Raw genomic sequence first — 19,231 nt, forward strand, 5'->3', positions numbered from 1 at the left:
GCAAGAGCTGGGCTGAGTTGTTGGGGTGAGGAGGGCAGGTATGTGTTTGTCATCTTTTTTGAAGAGGCCCTTCAATCATGCCTGAGATTGGCTTGCAGCATGAAGAGCGACAACACTTGGCAACAAAAGGCAGTGCGTTGTTGCCACGGTAATGACAGCCTCGGAGCGGAGAGCTCCTTGACAGGCGGCGGAGGCTGCGCTACGCTAAGCGCTCCTCCCGAGGGCTCTCAGGGGCCCGCAGCCACTGCCCTCACGCTGGCCAGGACAGAGGCAGACATGGGCCGCGTCTGGCCCACAGCAGAGCCGGATCTGAGCCGTATGCACTCCAGAGGCTACAGACACCTGAGGGAGGCGAGTTCAGTGTGTGGGTGGAAAAGAGGAGATGGGGCAGTAGGGTGGTGTTGATGACGGAGTTGTCTGTATTTAGCGTGTCCTTCAGCTTGCACATGGAAATGCCTGCTGCGCTGAGCTGAGCTGTCACTCAGGTTGGGGGCTCCACGTGGTTGAGGCGAGGTTTTCCCTCCTTCATTGTAAAGTGCTTTAGGTATCTAAAATAGTCCTGATCCCACCCCTTCTCTTTTTCTCACTTCACTTTTCAGTTTTATCTGAATAAAAGCAAAAGGCCCAAAAATAGACTTTAGAAAGTGTTGGATAATCACAATGTGGTGTTGTTAATAGAAGAGGTTGTTTTACTTCACACACTACATGAGGACTGTTGTTGGAACTTTCTGTTGTTGGCCTCCTGGGCCATTTTGGTTCCAGAGAGTTCCATGAGCAGTGTTTCTGCTGTGTTCGTCAGGGTTTCTAGATGTCTGTGCTCTATATGCACTTTCTAAATGCAATGTGGTGGTGTTTTTGTCGCGCTGTTGTAATAGGACTGATTGTGTTTAACTGAGACATTCTGCTGTGCGTTTCAGGACTGCCAGATGGAGCTGAATGACGAGGAGGGGCATCGCTGCTACCCTCTGGACGGGCACCTCCTGTGCCACTCTTGCCACCTCAAACACATTGAGCCCAGCGCCGCCTCCCCCACCCCTGCCTCTTACCAGCATCAGTTCTAGACAGCTGGCACCACCTGGTGGAGGCCAGAGGAACTGCACACACCAAAGTCAGATGCCCAAATGCCTTCCAGCCCTCCACCATTGAAACCAGATCAATCACAGAGACTGTCTTGCACAGATCGTATGCCTTTCAGAGAAAATCTTATGGTTGTGTTGCATTGCTTTCAGCTTTGTTTTAAGTTAAATGTTTTTTTTTCCCCTTTATTATGAGTTTCTTTCTAATCCAGACGAACACACATTTCAGGAGACTATATACTCTTCCAAACCTGTTTTTAAAGTCGCAGTATTGAAATATAACCCCTGATTGCTTCCAGTGTGTAAATACTTTTTCTTTTTACTCTTAAAAACAGTTTTCTGAGTGATACATATATAGATATATATAAACAGTTAACAATCTCAAAAACAATTCAAGATTTTTTTTCTCTCCATAGGGCAGCCAGGTTTTTCATGTATGTGTCAGACAGAAAGATGCCAGCAAAGAAACATTTAATTTGCTTTGGTGTTTGTCAGAATTTCAGTGTATTTTAAGGTATGTTATTTATCCTTATACAAAGAACAAGAGCAGAATATGAAGAAAATGCTGACTCCTAATCAAATATGACGAGCTGCAAAGATGTTTTTGTTTGTTTGTTTTTTTTTGCTTTTATTTGTTTTGGGTCATCACTAGAACAGAATTTGTATTTGATGACAGATTATTCCTAATTTCACTTTACAGAAGTGCTTTTTAATGTGTATGATGGCACCATTCTGGGCTGTCATGACGTACAGTATCACAGCAATAAGCTTCCAACCTAGAGAGTGACTGTGAATGCACAGGTAAACAAGTACAACACAAAGGCCTCAACAGTGATGCGCTTTACCAGGTTTTGAAACCCAATAGTGATGCGCTTTACCAGGTGTTGAAACCAAACAGTGAATTCTTCATGTCTCTTCTCTTGAGATGTATGCTTTTGTCTACAATCGAGTGACTGACAAGACAAACTCCTTGTTTAAAATAATAAATTTACTCAATGATGTAAATCTCACTTCTTTATGACAAATCATTTCTCCGGGTGCCGACTAGGGACAGCTTGAGCAAAAACGAGACAAGAGGTCAAAAGGCATTTCACTTCAGGTTTTATTGTTTTGTAATAACTTACTGGCACCAGTGTACCGAGACTTTGCTACATTGTTTAAGTATTGTTTACCTACCATTTACCTTTCTAGAGAAGAAAAAACAGAACAAAAACAAGGCAGACCTTCAGAAAGTAGAGGTCTGTCAGGGAAAGGCGGGCGGGAGGACAATCATTTTGCGTTTTTCACATTATTCCACAGAACTGCTGGCCAGCTCGCAAGGTTTCACTAGTTTGGCAACTTTGCACATCAAGAATATCCAGGTTAATTCATATCTGCGTGTGTCGGGACGGTTGTCGTACCTATCTGCTGACTGGGAGAGTCTGAGCTCCAATCAGCGCTCTGAGCCTGTGATGTACGTGACAAGCACTCAGTGTGTGACCTAATACATAATGTAGCCTGTCAGCACCTGTGGTCACCAGATCCGAATACTACCAAATGAATCATAAGAAACAAGTTGAATTGAATCAAATGAATCATAAGAAACAAGTTGAATTTCACTCAACAGCTTATTAGACGGAGTGCAAACGTCATGGTTAAGACCCACGTTGTTTGAGTAGACGTGCGGCTCGAGGCTGGGTAATGCTGGCAGGGCTGTGATAACTCGCACCAATGGAGCCCTGCAATACCTCTCAGAGCCCAGCAGAGGAAGCCAGAGACACGACTCACTATTTCTATTTTACAGACAGCACTTCAATGCCTGTAAAAACGTTGTGCTAACAAGCTAATCCTCTACTAACCGAACGTAACAACTTATAAAGTGCAGTAAACATAACTCTAAAGTCCCAATCCATCTAATTTAAGTCCAAATACATTACACTAATGCAAACAGTCATACTTAAGGGGAGACTATTTGTCAAGCAAAACTGTATGACACGGTCCTTTTATGTAGTATGATTACTGTTATTGTCATTATTTCATGTTACTGATTATTGTTTCATAGTAAAGATATCCATTAGTGATTCGTGTTTACAACTTTATAAGAGCTCTTCTACACATAATTGTCAGTAAAATTTCAATGAGTTTTTTTCCCCCTTATTTTTAAGTTCATTCTTTTACCTTTTAAACTACAAATAAGTTTTTTTTTTAATTCAAAGCCAATTTTTGTTGAATGACTTAAAACACGGATCACTAATGCTTCTCCTACATATACCTAACCTGACCCTCGCCAGATGAATTTCGCTCCGCCTAGCTCCACTCATCCATCTGGAACCGATCCATTGGAATGGTGTTTCAGAAGGCTGGGCCTAATCAAAAAATACTTGCATATGATTGAATAAGCCACTTAGTCCGTCATCTATTGACGTGCTACTTCAACCACTCACATCGAAGCCAACCCGTGACGCTGATAACAGTCTCACGGTCGCTTCTCCACTACGTCACATCTATGAAACTCCCGCCCTGCGTCCTGATTGGCTGAACCATAAAGTCGGTTGCAGAAATCACTCTCAATGGAAGAGGTCCCAGATGGATGTGAGTGAAGCTAGGCGGAGCTAAGCGGAACGAAATTCATATGGTGAGGGTCAGGTTAACATATACCCATTACTAACATACAAAACTTGTCCCTATGGAAGATGCTTTGATTTACTTCAACATGCATCCCTAACTCATTTTATATATAAATATAAAAAACAACGAATAAAACAATAAATTAAACCTCTCTATGATGTAAAATAAAACATTCTAAAAAGTCTATGTACAACAAAAGGTCAACAAAACAAAAAAAAAAATGTATAAGCTGCCACTGATACGTCTTCCAGCCCCCAGTGTATTGTCTGGATGGGCTTTTGAGGGTTAAACTTAAATGTGTGGAGGGTTAGCAGGGAGACCAGGTGCCAAGAGAGAAGCAAAGGCTGGGTCGCATCTGGCGCTTAGCTGGCGCAGGTACGGCTCAGTCTAGAGGACAGACAGCAGGATCAGAGGAAGGGTCAGGATCAGCTTGGGTTTTGTTCAGTTGGGGGGGGGGGGGTCCACCATGGACTTCCCTTAACTGGACCATGACTAAACAGGCCAGTGTTCTGCGTTCTGTTTGTGTTCCGTTTTCGGTTGGCTAGGAGGGAGGGAAGGAGGGGGCACAGGGTGCCTCCTTTTGTTTTTCTGCCTACCGCACTCACGGAAAAATGTCTATTCAAAGAGTTGTCATCGTATCGCTATCGCACCGCACCGCTGCTGATTTCCTGTTATTTCAAACAGGAAGTGAGGTCACTGGAATGCCGTTTGATCCTTCGCAGACTAAGATGTTTTTGGCAGTGTGCATTCCCTCCCCCTCGCTCTATTCTGAGCTACAATGGAAACAAACTGCCATTTACGGCCGAGATACCAACCGAAAACCCCCTTCAAATTTATTTCTAGAGACTCCAAAATTAAACTCTGGCTTCACTGGGGAGGCATTTGGAATAACGCCCCACCCTGCCTAAATTTTCATAGTCACTGCCCACTTCCACACCATGTCCAGCATCGTAAAAGCTTTTCTGATGTCCCCTGGTCCCCCTGCTACAACCGTAAAGCTTGCGGAGCATCGTTAATGCCAGGAAGGACATAGTAAGCTTAAGACAGGAAAAGAAAGTTACAGCAGTCAGATTAACAAGAAATGAGCGTAGTGTGAGTGTAAATTGCTACTCCTGCAATAAATAGACAGTACTATTCAGTAAAAAGGAGACAGTAGTGTTTGTCAGAGGCCATCTCAGACAGTGCCTAGAGGTGATAGCCATGTGTACGTGTAGCTTATGAAAGTAGTGTACGTGAAGCAGTAGCATATATGATTGTGTGAAGTATAGTGAGTGAGGGTATAGGTTGTATAGGATGTAGAGGGCTGTAGTATGTATAGGTTAATGCTGAATTAGCAGGAGAAAGGCTCGAGTCCAAGCAGCAATCGTCAGACTGACGACGTAGTGGAGGCGGGTGGGTGAGTATGGAATGAGACAAGTCCCCAAACAGCAGCTGAAAATGAAACCGAATGATATCGAGCCCGGTTCCGAATCAGCAGCGGTTTGTGTGTGTGTGTGTGTGTGTGTGTGTGTGTGTGTGTGTGTGTGTGTGTGTGTGTGTGTGTGTGTGTGTGTGTGTGTGTGTGACCTTCAGGAAGCATAGAGGCCGTGCGAAGGGCTGATACCCTGACCCGGCTCCCTCCAGACTCTCCATGCTTGACGGACAGGAAGGAGAAGTCGTCAGGGTGACATGGGCGGAGCGGCGGAGGATGGGTGGGTGGAATGGATGGAGTCTTTTTAGAGTGTTCTGGAATGGGATGGACGGGGGGGGGAGGCTCTACGGCTGCTCTTCTTTTTTCTTTAAAGAGATGCGCTTCTTCCTGGCAGCTAGCATCTCATAGAAAGGGTCCACACTCACAGCAGAACTGAGTGAGAGGGAGAGAGAGAAGGGGGTAGAGAGAGAGGAAGACAGGAGAAATAAAAGGACAGAAATGAGAGAAGCACACAAATACACAACACATAAATAGAAAGAATTTCTTGTTCCCCGCCTGCATACCTCTCTGCGTACCTTCCTTCCTCCCACTCTCTGAGGCTCTCTCTGCCTTCCTCTGTCTCTCTGTGTCTCTCTCTCTCCCACACTCCAGTTCTCTCGCTCCATTTCCCTCTCTATATCCCTCTGCTTCTATTCCTCTCTCTATATCTCTCTCACTCTTTGTGTCCCTCCCTCCATCCCTCTTTTTGTCTCCCTCTCTTCTTGTCTCCCTCCATCCCTCTCTTCTCCCTCCATCCCTCTCTTCTTGTCTCCCTCCATCCCTCTCTTCTTGTCTCCCTCCATCCCTCTTTTTGCCTCCCTCTCTTCTTGTCTCCCTCCATTCCTCTCTTTTTGTCTCCCTCCATCCCTCTCTTCTCCCTCCATCCCTCTCTTCTTGTCTCCCTCCATCCCTCTCTTTTTGTCTCCCTCCATCCCTCTCTTCTCCCTCCATCCCTCTCTTTTTGTCTCCCTCCATCCCTCTCTTCTTGTCTCCCTCCATCCCTCTCTTTTTGTCTCCCTCTCTTCTCATCTCCCTCCATCCCGCTCTTCTTGTCTCCCTCCATCCCTCTCTTCTCCCTCCATCCCTCTCTTCTTGTCTCCCTCCATCCCTCTCTTCTTGTCTCCATCTATCCCTCTCTTCTTGTCTCCCTCCTTACTTGATGGCGTGTATCCACTCGTCCTTCTCCTCTGGCGTGGGGGCGGAGATTCGGTAGACCATGTGATTCCCCTCCACAACTCGCCCATCGGCCTCCGTCTTACACGCCTTGATCAGCTGGCCCCGGTTGTTGGGGATGTACAGCTCGAAACAGTTCTGTGCATGCACGCACACACACGGACAATAACAATGTTAGTGTGTGTGTGTGTGTGTGTCTCTCTCACTCAAACACACTCGAGACGACTGCACTGACACTCACCGGTTTTCTGGGGTCCTCCACTTCCCGAATACTCAGATTCTCCAGGGGGATAATGCCTCTGGGCTCCTTGTCCTGAACGAACGAACACGCACACGCACACACACACTTATCAGAGGCGTCATCGACTAGGTCATGTTGATGAGCTGTGCAGACTGACTTATCGCCTTACCGTTGTGTACTCAAAGTAATAGAGGCAGTTATCGGTCAGGATAAACCATCGTCTCTTCCAAGTCTTCACTCGTCCACCTATCAGAGGACAGGAGAGGAGCGGGGATGTCAATACACTGGAATGGCCCCAATACAAACACCAGTGATGTCCTTCCGGTGGTATGCGCTGGTTAATCTATAAAGGCTATTGATTTACTAATGGCAATGACGAAAGCCAGCTCAAGTGAAACTACAGCTGTTCTGGTGTTATGTGTGTTTGAATGTTTTAGCGATTGTATTTGTGTGCCAGTGTTTTAGGGACATTGGAAATGGGCTTCAATGGCCTCTTGGCCAGACGGACCTGCAGAGCAAATCTCAAATTTTCTGAAGGTTCGTATGGGTATTCCCAGGCTAACAATGTCCAGCAGCACCCCTTCCCTGAGAGAGTACCTACCTCCTGGAGCGGGGGAGGGTAACCCCCCCGAGAGAAACCCACAGGAGAAGCAGAGAACAGCCAGAGCAGGAGCCACAGGGAGCGGAAGGAGAGACGGATGAACAGAACCAGAGAAAGACAGCAGAGAGAGAGAGAGAAAGGGAGAGGAAAATATTAGTGTATGATAGATCATAGACCCAACCATGCAAACAGAATAAGACCACACAGGCTGCCACCATGCTGAACAGTAAGGAGAGATGAGAATAGGCAGAGTGTGTGTATGTGTGTGTGTGTGTGTGTGTGTGAGACTCTTGACCTAGACCCTGACACTGTTGAATATGAGAGTGATGTTGAGACTATAGAGAATGTGTGCTTTAGTATTAATCAATGAAGTATGTATGTGTGAGGAATGAGGAATGTGTATGCTTAAGAAAGAAAGCAATTCAGCGCAGTTCACACGATCATGCAAAGACAGCCTTAATTCCTTCATTTATTACACATACAATACACACAGGACAGGCAAGATGCAGAGAGAGAGAGAGAGAGAGAGAGAGAGAGAGAGAGAGAGAGAGAGAGAGAGAGAGAGAGAGAGAGAGAGAGAGAGAGAGAGAGAAAGAAAGAAAGAAAGAGAGAGAGAGAGAGAGAGAGAAAGAAAGAAAGAAAGAAAGAAAGAAAGAGAGAGAGAGATCGATCCAGGCATAGACAGCAAAAAGCACTGGAAGGTACAGTTGTTTTATGTCTGTGTATATGTTTATACCTTCTCAGAACTGTGACATTTTGAAAGAATCGTGTATTCAAAAATAGCCCATGAAAGCACTACAGATTTGCAGAAATTCAGGCCATTAGACAGCAATCTAATAAGCACCTTCCAAACATCAGTGGCACACCCCCCAGAATGTCCACTACCCTACTCTGTTCTCCAGGAGCCCCTCCCTTCCCTGCGCAGAAATGAAGAAGGAAAGAAAGAATGAGAGAAACAGAGAGAGAAAGGAATACAGATAGAAAGAAAGATAGATAGATCCATACTTTATTCATCCTGAGAGAAATTCTGGAAGCTTTTGAGAGCTCCTTTCCCTGAAACAAGTGTGCATTCCTTACCAGCCTACCAAAAATCAGCACCACTCTCACCCCTACCTCCATCTCCACCCAAACCAAACAGTGCAGCTCTGTAGTCCCACAAGCCTTCTCACCCAGTTTGAGGAGCCAGCCCTCTCTGTCGGGGTTGAAGAAGGTGTGTGTCAGGTCGTTGCCATCATCCTCAGGGATCTTGAACGGCTCGTTCTTGATGCTCTCGTACAGGTTCTGTGAGGAGGAAAGGGAAATAGAGAGGAAGGATTAGAGGTGGATGGCACAGAACAGAACGCTGACCCCTGGTTTAAACTCTTGGCTCTTGAGCTGATAATACAAGTGGAGGCCTTTAGAGCAATTGTGTTGTTGCTGCTGATATTATGGTTTATTTGCCTACTGCTGATTGCAGTTCTCCAAAGAGATAGTGTTACCCATATCAGTGGGAATGTGCCAGAGCAACAATACTCTGGATACATTGTTCAAACATTTGCCTTGTGCATCATCATCATCTTTAGACTAGGTTTTGGCTAAGTAATCTGTAATACTGTTTCTTAAGTGGCAATTATTGAGGAGGAGAACAACTAGTAATAACTTCAAAAAACAATGTATCTGCCGTGAATTCAGATTTGCTCATTTTATGGATAATATGTGGTTCACATCTAAAGATTGAAGGCTCAACAACTTTTCATCATCTTTTCACTGAAGTCTCAACTGTCCCCTCTAGAAACAACATGTCAACCACCAGATGACTGCTGTTTCAATCACTACTGTTTCTGCCCATGAGACTAAACAGAGCTGTTTGTCATAATGCAGCAGGTCATGGAGACCTGACAACACTGTGGGTGTAATCAGTGTTGAGCTCAACGGCGTCAGTAGGCCTGAGAAACAGTGTTTACCCCTAATGTTATCATCAAAGTGACACAGAGTAACTTTGGCTTGTTTTCCTGGTCAGAGGTGGCTGCACATTCCATTCCATTCCTGTCCGGTCAAGAACAGTTCATGATGGCAATGACGGTAAACAAAAAATATTATTCTTGTCAAGTGTCCACTTTGAACCAGCAGCAGACAAACGAGCCGTTACTGTTCCTGCCCTTCTGTTCTCAAACACTCACACTTTTCCCTCCCCCAGAGCATTCAATCCAAAACATGCCTTCTCCTCCAATCCATGACATTTACATTAACATCTTCATTCTCTCTCATTGGCACCAATAAACAAGTAGAAGAGGGTGCACACACACACACACACAAACTGACCCGCAGCAGGTCCTCGGGCAGGTCTCCACCCTCGTTGATGCCGCGGTTCATGGAGATGAAACGTTCCACGCCGGGCTTGTCCCGCACGTTGGGGTTGTGCAGGCTGGTGTTCAGCATGATGATGGCGAACGACAGCACGTAGCAGGTGTCTGCAGGACGCAGGAAATCAGTGTAGTCATGGAGGAGTGGAGAGGAAAGGGAGGAGTGTGTGTGTGTGTGTGTGTGTGTGTGTGTGTGTGTGTGTGTGTGTGTGTGTGTGTGTGTTGGAGAGAGAGGGAATTGAGTTGTACGTTAATGCAAGTTTGTGGCAGCATAAGAAGTGGGATTTAAGGTGTACGTAAAAAAGGTGTGAATATCTCTGTGAGACAGTGACGGTGGCTGTCTATAAGTTCCCATAAATGTGTCAAACAAGTGGATTTGTGTGACCGGGATTGCAGTGACAGTGTGTGTGTGTGTGTGTGTAGGTTAGTTAACTGACCTGTGCTTTGGAACACTCCCGGATTGCAGTGACAGTATCTCTGAGCGAAGGCCTCCATCATTCTGTCAATCTTCTGCGCCTCCCCTGGCAACCGGAAACTCCACAGGAACTGTCTGAGAGAGTTAAAAAAAAACAAAAACACCAAATTTAGAGAGCGCAGTCACTAGGACACCTGCTGAAGCTTAACTGTGAGAGACAAAGATGTACTTTCCATCATTACCCATCAGACAGACAGAGACATACAGACACACAGACTGAGAAAGATATACTCTCTGGGATTATCTGTCAGAGAGACAGACATATAAAGGGAGAGAAAGACAGAGAGAAAGGTAGGGAATGATTGTGGTGCCAGTGCCGACGAGTGTCATTTGGAGGAGTACCTGAGAGCCTGCACCAGGTTGAGGTCAGTGAACTCATGGAGGTCAACGAACGCCTGCAGGACTTTAATGTTGAAGTCATCTCTGTGGGGGGAGGGGGACAAGAGACACTGTGAGAAAGGGGACTCGACACAACATAACATGGGGTTAACTCATCTCATAACTTACTGCCCAGCCATAACATTACGTCAAAGCTCATAGCACTCAATAGTCAGAAGAACATTACGTCTAAGTCTATGTACTAAAGGCATATTACGTTATGTTACATTAAATTATTTGTCATCTTATCCAAAGAGATTTACAGTTATGGCTTCAAATAACCTTCAAATCAACTGATTGTCCAAGGCACCTCACCTTTCACCCAGGTAGTCTCCAATGGCAGTTTTGTTTAAGCCTTCGCCTTTGTACAGGAACTGAGCAATGTCTTCTTGTGTGTGTCTTAGCAGCTCATTGTCCACAAGAAAAACAATGCCCTGCAATGGGCACATACACACACACACACGCACACACACAACAAAGTTAAATGGAGATGCACTAACAAACACTACAGGTATTCGTTTTCTAGCTAGGTAAGTAAAGACTGCTATAGAGAGAGAATCAAGAGAGCATGGACAAAGCGAGTTAACTTTTATTAGAGTTTATTGGTTTATTTGATAGGGACCATGCATATTTATGAACATTGCATAAAAAACACCATGTAAATATGCCAGAGTAAGGAGAAACAGACAAAAACGGCAAGAGAAAAACTACAGGTAAAGAAAACCAAATAGTACTAGTGCTATCCAAACCCACAGCAATGAAATGAGTTTGTAATTAGATCCCTGACAAATAGGCGCTAACGATTACTAGGACGGTGTTTGCTTCTCACTGGGTAAACTTTGGCTTGTTTGCTCTAGTGCTTGTGTATATTTACTTACTTTCTTAGGGTCCATGTTGAACTTCTTCCGACCCATCGCCACATGCCGACTCTTCTGTAGTGTTTTGCTGCAAAAGAAGAGACTTCAGTTAGAAAACAAACAATTCATTTAATACACACAGACACATTCAAGGGGACAGAGAGTGAAACACACAAAGACTGAAAAGAGAAGGGGAGGGGGGAGGCAGAGAGAGAGGGAAAGAGAGAGACAGACACAGAGAGAGAGAGAGAGAGAGAGAGAGAGAGAGAGAGAGCAAGAGAATTCTATGTTGATGCGAACGACCATAAGTTTGTGGTAGCATGAGAAGTTTAAAAATGAGACTTAAGGTGTATGTAAAAAAGTGTCAATATCTCTAAGTTATTTCTGAATTACTTTCCTATAATTAATTAGTCAATTACTTTTTTGTTGTTACTTTGGAAATTCACTGGCAATAAAAAAGTTTACCCTGCCAAAATAGCACATAAACGAATTGAGTGGCAGAGTGAAGGAGGTAGAGAAAGAGAGTGAGGTAGTGAGAGAGAGAGGGAGGTAGAGAAAGAGAAAGAGAAGGAAAGAGGGAGGTAGAGAAAGAGGTAGTGAAAGAGAGAGGGAGGAAGAGATGTGTAGAGATGTGTCTGAGAGCAAGAGAAGACAAACATCTGTACAGATGGGAGAACAGGGGCTCAGAAGAGAAAAAAGACAACGCAGTAGAAAGAAGATGGTCATGTAGGGAAGTAGGTAGAGTCAAGGTGTCTCACCTGCCCTCTGTGCTCGCCTCTAGCCCCTCCACCTCGATGATGGCCTCCCTGAGCTCCTCTCGCAGCCTCTGGATCTCCTGCAGCAGAGCTCCCTTCCTGCGGCGGATCTCCTCTAGCTCAGAGCGCTCCTCAGGGCTAAGATCTGCTGGGACTGAGCAGGGGGAGGGAGGTAGAGAGAGAGTGGGGTAGTTGAGGCAAAGGGGTGGGTGGACCGAGGGTGGATGGGAGGGGGGGGGGGGGTATGAGAGAAAAATAACAGTGGTTACGGTTTTAATCAAATTAATACAAATATATGTGTATTCATTGTTAAATACCATGCCTGTGCAAGTGGGACATTTGAAAAGGTTGGGTTTTTTTTTACTCTGGTAGTTCACTCTTTTGACTTTTCATTTCCTCTTGCTTTGAGGTATGAATGCAACGCACTGGCCTACAGTGGGGGCATGCAGCACGCACAGAGGCGCTTTGTTGGCCGGGAGGGACAGCGAAAGCAAGTTGGCACGGTCTGCATTCCGGTCATTTCTATGGCGCACTAAGGAAACGGACCCGCTTTTCATGTGCGCATCTTCGCACGACCTCTGATCAGACCCATATTTCTTTCACTTTTCTCATTTGTTTCCATTTCTGCCGTTCGCATTCGCTGACCCGTGCCAAATCCATCCTTTCTTTGCAGGAGCCCAGACGGAAAACATACAGCCCGCACACTGGGCTCTTGTGTTGTGTCCGAAAAATATTTATGCCCCGCAATTCTTTCCCACAATCATTACGTTAATGGTTTCTCCCACATCCGATACCTGAGTGTTTACAGTCAGGATTCAACAAAAATGTCAGGTAAAATGTAAATTTGGCTGTAAGAGTGGTCTAGGCTACACATAAATAACATTGCTCGTTTTTGCCAGATACGCCCTCAAAGCTGAAGCATACATACTCAGGAATCCAGATATTCTGTAGAATGACAGGAATGCTCATCACTGAGCCACTTACGTGCTACTGACATACGATACTATGATAGAAAAATGGATCAATCTGACATTATATGTGAATGTTATCATAAATGTAACATATTAAACCATTCATTTTTAGATGTTGCCAGAAATGAATGAGGAATAGTCACTCCATGTGGCTTTGGAGAAGGCTAAAGAGCATTACATCTGCTAATGTCAACAAAGGTGCACAATAAAAGCAAACATGTGGTGTGACAGCTGGCCTTTTTTACCCTCGGCCAACGTCGGCAAACACTTACGTTAAATATCTTAATGTCCTATAACTGACCATACTGAGAAGCCTAAACATTGTGTATGGTTAAAGGCTTGCATTTACTTCAAATGTGTTGAACGACTTCGACTGAACTGCTTTAACGATGATGTCAAAACAGCCGTAGTGAATAGAACTGGGCTTTAATTGCGGGTGAAAATCCATTTGGTCAGTGGCAGATGGGGGACAAGCAAAACGGCGTAGCAACCCCGCCCCCGATTTGCTAAGACAGCTTTGCCAGCTGTCTTCATACACAATGTTTGCCTTAGGAAAACAATGGGGTATTTGTAAAGAGTACCGCGCTTTGAGACTGCTAAAATTCTTCTGCAAAAAAAGTAATGTGTATGGAAAAACATGTAGTCACGGGGAAACCAGATAGTGCAGTGGCATAAGTAACATTAACGTTAAAGACAGCGCTTAAGAAAAATGAGCAACAGCTAGCTAACTAGCATGTAATATCCAAGGAGCTAACACCTCCGATAACGACGGATTGAAATAAAACCCCTCTCGGTACAACAAGACAACTAAAAGAGGATGCACCATGCAAAAGTCAACTATCTAGCACAGCAGCAAAATCCTGACATTTTGCTAGAACTATGTGACGTTGACTTTAGGTGACGTTTGCTCCAAGCGAAATGAACAGGCTACTTTGCTACCCAGTTAGCTAGCCATCTGGCTAATAATGAGATATAACGTTACTGGTCCTACTTACTGTAGTCCAGGTCATCCATTTTTGGCGTTTTGCTTTTAGGCATATATGTGTCAGAGCCGACTGTCATTCAACAACCGAGGAAAATGATGGATATATAAAAATATATCCACAAAACGACAAGGAAATAAATAAATAACCAGGCGGCAGACCGAAACCTGGGGGTAAAGACAAAGGAAGAGTTGATACCGGAAATGACGACATCTATAGTAATGATATACCCATATACCCATCCAGTCAGCCATATGTGTAAGGACTGTCAAATGCGCCATTTTGGAAATTGACCCCCTATTTAGAGCCAAAATGGCTGAAACCAAATTAATTTTTACAGGTGAGGTTACTAAATTAACCACAAAACAGCTACATATTTGTGCATTTCTTCTTGGTGTTATTCAAAGGAATGGGCAGTGCAGAGTAGGCCTACACAGGGAAGGGCTAAACCTGTTACAAGAGAATTAGCTCCAATATGGAATATTGCCTCCACTAGTTGTCCTACTAGGATTTAATCAGATGGGACAAATAATGCAATTCTTTTTCAGTGAGCTGGTCTAAAAGAACTTGCACAAGAGAGAACTGGCCACTTGCCACTTAGAGAGGATTTAAGTAGGCTGAAATGAGAATGTTTTCAAGCAGTTACAGGGGTGAAAGACTGATAAACTCAAGTGTGAGCATGGAGATAACAGCATTTTAACAGTGATAGAGGAACAATGTGAACAGGAATTTTTTATCTATTTTTATGGACTACGGAAGGGCTGGCTCAACTTGACTACAGACAGACATACGCTTAATAAGCAACCTGGCTACAGACATAGCTTGGCTCTCAACACCAAGAAGACCAAAGAGCGCATTGTGGACTGCAGTAAGTCTAAAGCTAGCACTGGTGGAGCGTGTCACCAGCTTCTGGGGGGCCACATCTCTGAGGACCTCTCTTGGACCCTCAACACCTACCCTGATCAAGAAGGCTCACTATAGCGTCTCTTCTTCCTGAGGAGACCAAAGAAGGTCCACCTGTCTCCTTAGATCCTGGTGAACTTGTACCGCTGCACCATCGAGAGCATCTTCACCAATTGTGTCACAGTAGGCTATGGTATGGCAACTGCTCTGCCTCCGACTGGAAAGCACTGCAGAGGGTGGTGAAAACTGCCCAACACATCAACAGTTCCTAACTCCCCTCCATTGAGGCCATCCAGGGCAAGCGATGCTTACGTAAGGCGCACAGCATCAAAGACTGTTCTCACCCCAACCACAGACTGTTCACCCCACTCCCCAACCAACAACCAACCCACTAAGCATATTTATTCTACTCTTATAAGGTTACTGCTAATACACTGCACATATTTATATTTTAATTTATATACTGTGAACCAACTGTATACTGTCTACACTGCACTATATGTTGTCCTGTCTATGCACTTGTCTATACTTTGTAGGCTATATCACATTGCACTTTTCTGCTTTTTTGCACTTCAGGTTAGGGTTGCAAAGGGGCGGAAAATTTCTGGTAATTTTCCAGAAACTTACTGGAAACTTTCCATGGGAAGTTAAGCTGCAGAATTTTGGAAATATTCCAAATTGGAAACTTTCATGGAATTAAAGGAAATTATGGGAATTAACTGGGAATTTTTGGTAATTCCTACTTTTTCATATACAAACATTAACATTTTGTTTCATAATAACCAATATGATTGGTTTGTTCATATTTTCGCTTAGCTTAGCATACAAAGCTAGCTACCATGCGAGTGGAAATCCCATTCTCTGCCTATGGTTTACTAGCGTGCAAAGCTAGCAACACTGAAACCATTGAACTGCCCAAGATACACCACACCACTCAACAACAAAATCCGATTGGTTGGAACATTAACTGACTATCAGTTTGTTCAGTTAGAATCCCAGAAAATGGTAAAACAAGTAAAAAATGACACAACATACCACCCCAACCAAACCTTATAGATTATGTAAATTGTATATAAGTTGTCAAGCTTAATCAGACAGATTAATCGTCCCATTACAGTTTAATTACAGTGCAAAATGAAGTACACCAATTTGAATGAGGACAAAAGTGACGACAAGCCCATAACTGGGCAACTCTGTTCGCAAACTTATCCCAGTTTCAGACCAGTTATTCCCACATGAGATGACGTTTTCAATGGGAATTTATTTTCCCCATGCAAATGAACCCACCATAGGTTTCCTACGTCTAGTAGGTCTATGCTGATTGCTGTGTGCATGGGATTGACGTATGTGCAGGGTAGAAATTTGTCTGAAATTGCATTAAATCAGGTTGTTTTAACTATTATGCTGCAAGATGGGGTTTTGTCCACTACATTTAAGTTCCCTGTTATAGACTAACTTGCCATATTAAAAAATCCCTGTTTATTAGGACCCGAGCACCGAAGGGCGCAAGGCCCTATTGTTTTTGTAAGGATTATTATTTTTCACTATTATTATTGTCAGGGTGCGATTTGTGTAAAAAACAGAGGGGGGGATGATTTTGAATAAGTTTGTAAACCCCCCCCCAAAAAAAAAAAAAATGAACGAACGATTCATAGCCTAGTAATGTCATGGCTAATAATACCCTATATTATTTTTGCCACCTTTGTAACATTTTAGTTTTAGTTTACCGTGGTGTATGACTTTAAACAGCGAGTGTGCTTGGTATGATGATCAGCTCCTCTAATGCAGGGTACTACGTTTTGACAAGCATACAAATTCACCTTGTTCTTGCCCCATCTGAAATGACTTCTCTACTTTTGCTGCCTCCATCCTTTCTGTATTTGTTGTGTAAAAAAACGTTGTATATGATGGCACTGAAGTCTTAAGTTAGTGAATTGGCTAACAGTGTTAGTTGGTAACCAAATAGCCTACACATTGCGCTACACGCTGCGTATGCTACGTGCATTCTCTCTCCTGCTGATTTGCGTGATTTGCGTTCAGTAGCCAAGTGCGTAATATTGCAAAAGTTGAAAAAATAAATGTGTTTATTGTAGCCTACAGAAAATAAATAGCCTATCATACTGTCAGTTAATTGCCTACAGTGCAGTGAAGAGTTTGGAGAGTAAAGTTATAGGGCAACTTGAAGTTTTATGAAAATAATTTACGAACCAGAACATAAAGACCATGATGCTTCTATTTCTTGCAGCTGTTAAAACACCCGCTAGATAGTTTAAATACCCACCAACATTCGTTTTTGCAGTACAGATTATTTCTAAAAGTTATTTGTCTACTACTGTCTGATTTATCAAACGAGTGCTTTCTCGTTCGTCCTCCGCAAACTACAGGTGTTTCGGTAGAGAGCCATTGAATAAGCGATGCCAAGCAATTTCTGTAACACTTTTTGTGACATTCAGCAAATATCTCCTCATTTAATGTAAGTTCCTTCGGACAATAGGCCTACGTTCTACTCTACGTGCAGTTGTCCTCCATCTCAGTTGTATCAGTTTTCTAATTTTGAAGGTTTTAAAACATTATTATGCTTCACTGAATCCTTCTAGTTTTCTTTCATTTGTCCAGCTAACGTTTCCATTGAACCTAGCCATTTATGATGGATTACACACTCGACATTCTGAAATGTCCTGCACGATCAAGGCCAAATTAAGTTATCACGCAGCCACTGTGTCAGCAGCATCAGTGCTGACGGTGTCGGTGCGTTTCTGATGTCAGATTATTATGTAGGCTAGCCTACTAGACTGTTCTCACGTTGCAGCGCTTTACTTATATGAAGTAGCATTAATCAATATGAGGGGCAGAGGGGGATAATGTTGTCCCCCCCGACGATAAAAATAATTTAGCAGAGGTAGGGATAGGAAAACCAGAGGGGGGGAAATCCTCACCATCCCCCCCCTACAAATCGCACCATGATTATTGTTATTCCACTTTTTTTCTTTCCTGTTTTTGAGGTGGTTAACATGGTCGAAAACTCTTGACATTTGGCACACACATCAGGTGTCACACAAAGCAGCTAGGTAAAAAAGTTTGGCCCCGGGTATGGCCCAGAGACTTGCTAGCGCCCCCTTACGCCCCCTTAGATGACTGATCCCGTGGTGGGCATATACTTTCAGCTACACACACCAAATTTGGTAGGTGTCTGTATCTCCCCAAGATGAACAACTTTCGTATGTAAAATGCATTAGCCACGCCCAACAGGAAGTTAGGTATTTGGGATTTTGTGCAGACTAATATGTGATGAAATATGTGATGAATCATGATGCCAAAAGTGGTGCTTCCCATGGGTGAAAACGCATGAAATTTGGCACACACATCAAGTGATACAGTGAATAGACAGGGATAAAAGCTTGACACCGGGCGTTGCCCAGGAACTCCATAGCGCCCCCTTATGTCACTGTGACTTGTGGTTGGCATATAGTTTTAGATACACACACCAAATTTGGTGGGTGTATGTAACTCCCAAAAACAAATAACTTTTGTATTAACATGCCATTAGCCACGCCCACAGGAAGTGAGGTAATTGAGATTTTGTGCATTGTGATTGTGATGATCAATTTTAACGTACTCCTCCTAGATGGTTGATCCGATTCATGTCAAAGTTGGTATACATGACGCCGAGATGTTCCTGATTATAAATTGTGAAGCTTTTTTTTTATATGTTGTAATTTGACGAAATGGCGAATTTTAATACCCTTCCACATAAACAATAAATGTGTCATAATTCACCATGCATGGCTTGAAATGTTTTATATTTCACAGGTCATTGAATGCATGCATTGAATGCAGGTCATTGAATAATGCATGTTTGGCATAGCGCCACCAACTGGCAACAGAAAGAATGACGATTACACTGAAGTCACATGATCAATTTTAACATACTGCTCCTAGACAGTTTGTCAGATTCATGTGAAATTTGGCAAACATTATGCCAAGATGTCGCTGATGTTAAATTGTGAAGGGATTTTTGATATGTTATATATTTGATATGATTTTAATATCTCACCACATAAAGAGGAAATGTGTCATAAATCACAGTGCATTGAATGAATGGTCTGAAACTTCTCAGGTTAATAGATATCATGATTATGATATCCAGACACCCAATGGGCCTGCCTGACATAGCGCCACCACCTGGCCAAGCAGGAAATGTGCCAGAAATAGACAATGCCTTAAGTGATTGATCTGAAACTTAATAAAATATTGGATATCATTATTGTGATGATATTCACATTCGTTATTCACAAGCCTAGCATAGCGCCACCATCTGGCCAAGCAGGAAATGTGCCAGAAATGCTCTATGCTTTGAATAAATGTGCTGAAACTTCTCAGGTTAATAGATATTATGATTATGATGATATCCAGACACCC

At 43.6% G+C, this 19,231-nt stretch overlaps 2 protein-coding genes across 3 annotated transcripts in view; one reads left to right on the forward strand and one right to left on the reverse strand.

Annotated features, from left to right (window-relative positions):
• Nucleotides 1–2,086, forward strand: part of limd1a (LIM domains containing 1a) — a 37,211-nt gene extending 35,125 nt beyond the window's left edge. Inside the window, exon 8 of the mRNA XM_042107925.1 lies at nt 918–2,086. Coding sequence (XP_041963859.1) covers nt 918–1,061 — 144 coding nt within the window. The 3' untranslated portion in view covers nt 1,062–2,086. The remainder of the gene's footprint in view (nt 1–917) is intronic.
• A 74-nt stretch (nt 2,087–2,160) lies between these two features.
• cyth2 (cytohesin 2) lies at nt 2,161–14,096 on the reverse strand. Of its 2 annotated transcripts, XR_006034764.1 has the most exons (13): nt 13,922–14,096; nt 11,959–12,109; nt 11,222–11,288; nt 10,659–10,777; nt 10,308–10,388; nt 9,928–10,040; nt 9,450–9,598; nt 8,317–8,429; nt 6,717–6,795; nt 6,548–6,619; nt 6,290–6,444; nt 3,714–5,526; nt 2,161–3,327 (listed from the first exon to the last, which is right to left on the reverse strand). XR_006034764.1 is itself a non-coding variant. In XM_042107929.1 (12 exons), exons 1-12 carry the CDS (start codon nt 13,986–13,988, stop codon nt 5,439–5,441), a joined length of 1,251 nt encoding a protein of 416 aa, XP_041963863.1. In that variant the 5' UTR covers nt 13,989–14,096; the 3' UTR covers nt 3,570–5,438. The 2 variants fall into 2 exon arrangements, 1 of the variants encoding a protein (XP_041963863.1); XM_042107929.1 differs by lacking the exon at nt 2,161–3,327 and having other exon boundaries at nt 3,570–5,526; nt 6,717–6,793; nt 8,318–8,429.
• Nucleotides 14,097–19,231: the final 5,135 nt, after the last annotated feature.

This window comes from Alosa sapidissima, chromosome 10 (genome assembly GCF_018492685.1).
Source record: "Alosa sapidissima isolate fAloSap1 chromosome 10, fAloSap1.pri, whole genome shotgun sequence".
Classification (NCBI taxonomy): Eukaryota; Metazoa; Chordata; class Actinopteri; order Clupeiformes; family Clupeidae; genus Alosa; species Alosa sapidissima.

What these genes read in the sequence shown, in the direction of transcription:
- cyth2 (XM_042107929.1), bottom strand. Translation starts at nt 13,988, where the DNA reads ATGACAGTCGGCTCTGACACATATATGCCTAAAAGCAAAACGCCAAAA. An exon ending in AACCTGGTGCAGGCTCTCAG is followed by an intron (nt 10,041 to 10,307) that starts GTACTCCTCCAA and finishes TAACTCTCTCAG; the next exon opens with ACAGTTCCTGTGGAGTTTCC. An exon ending in ATTACTTTGAGTACACAACG is followed by an intron (nt 6,620 to 6,716) that starts GTAAGGCGATAA and finishes TCGTTCGTTCAG; the next exon opens with GACAAGGAGCCCAGAGGCAT.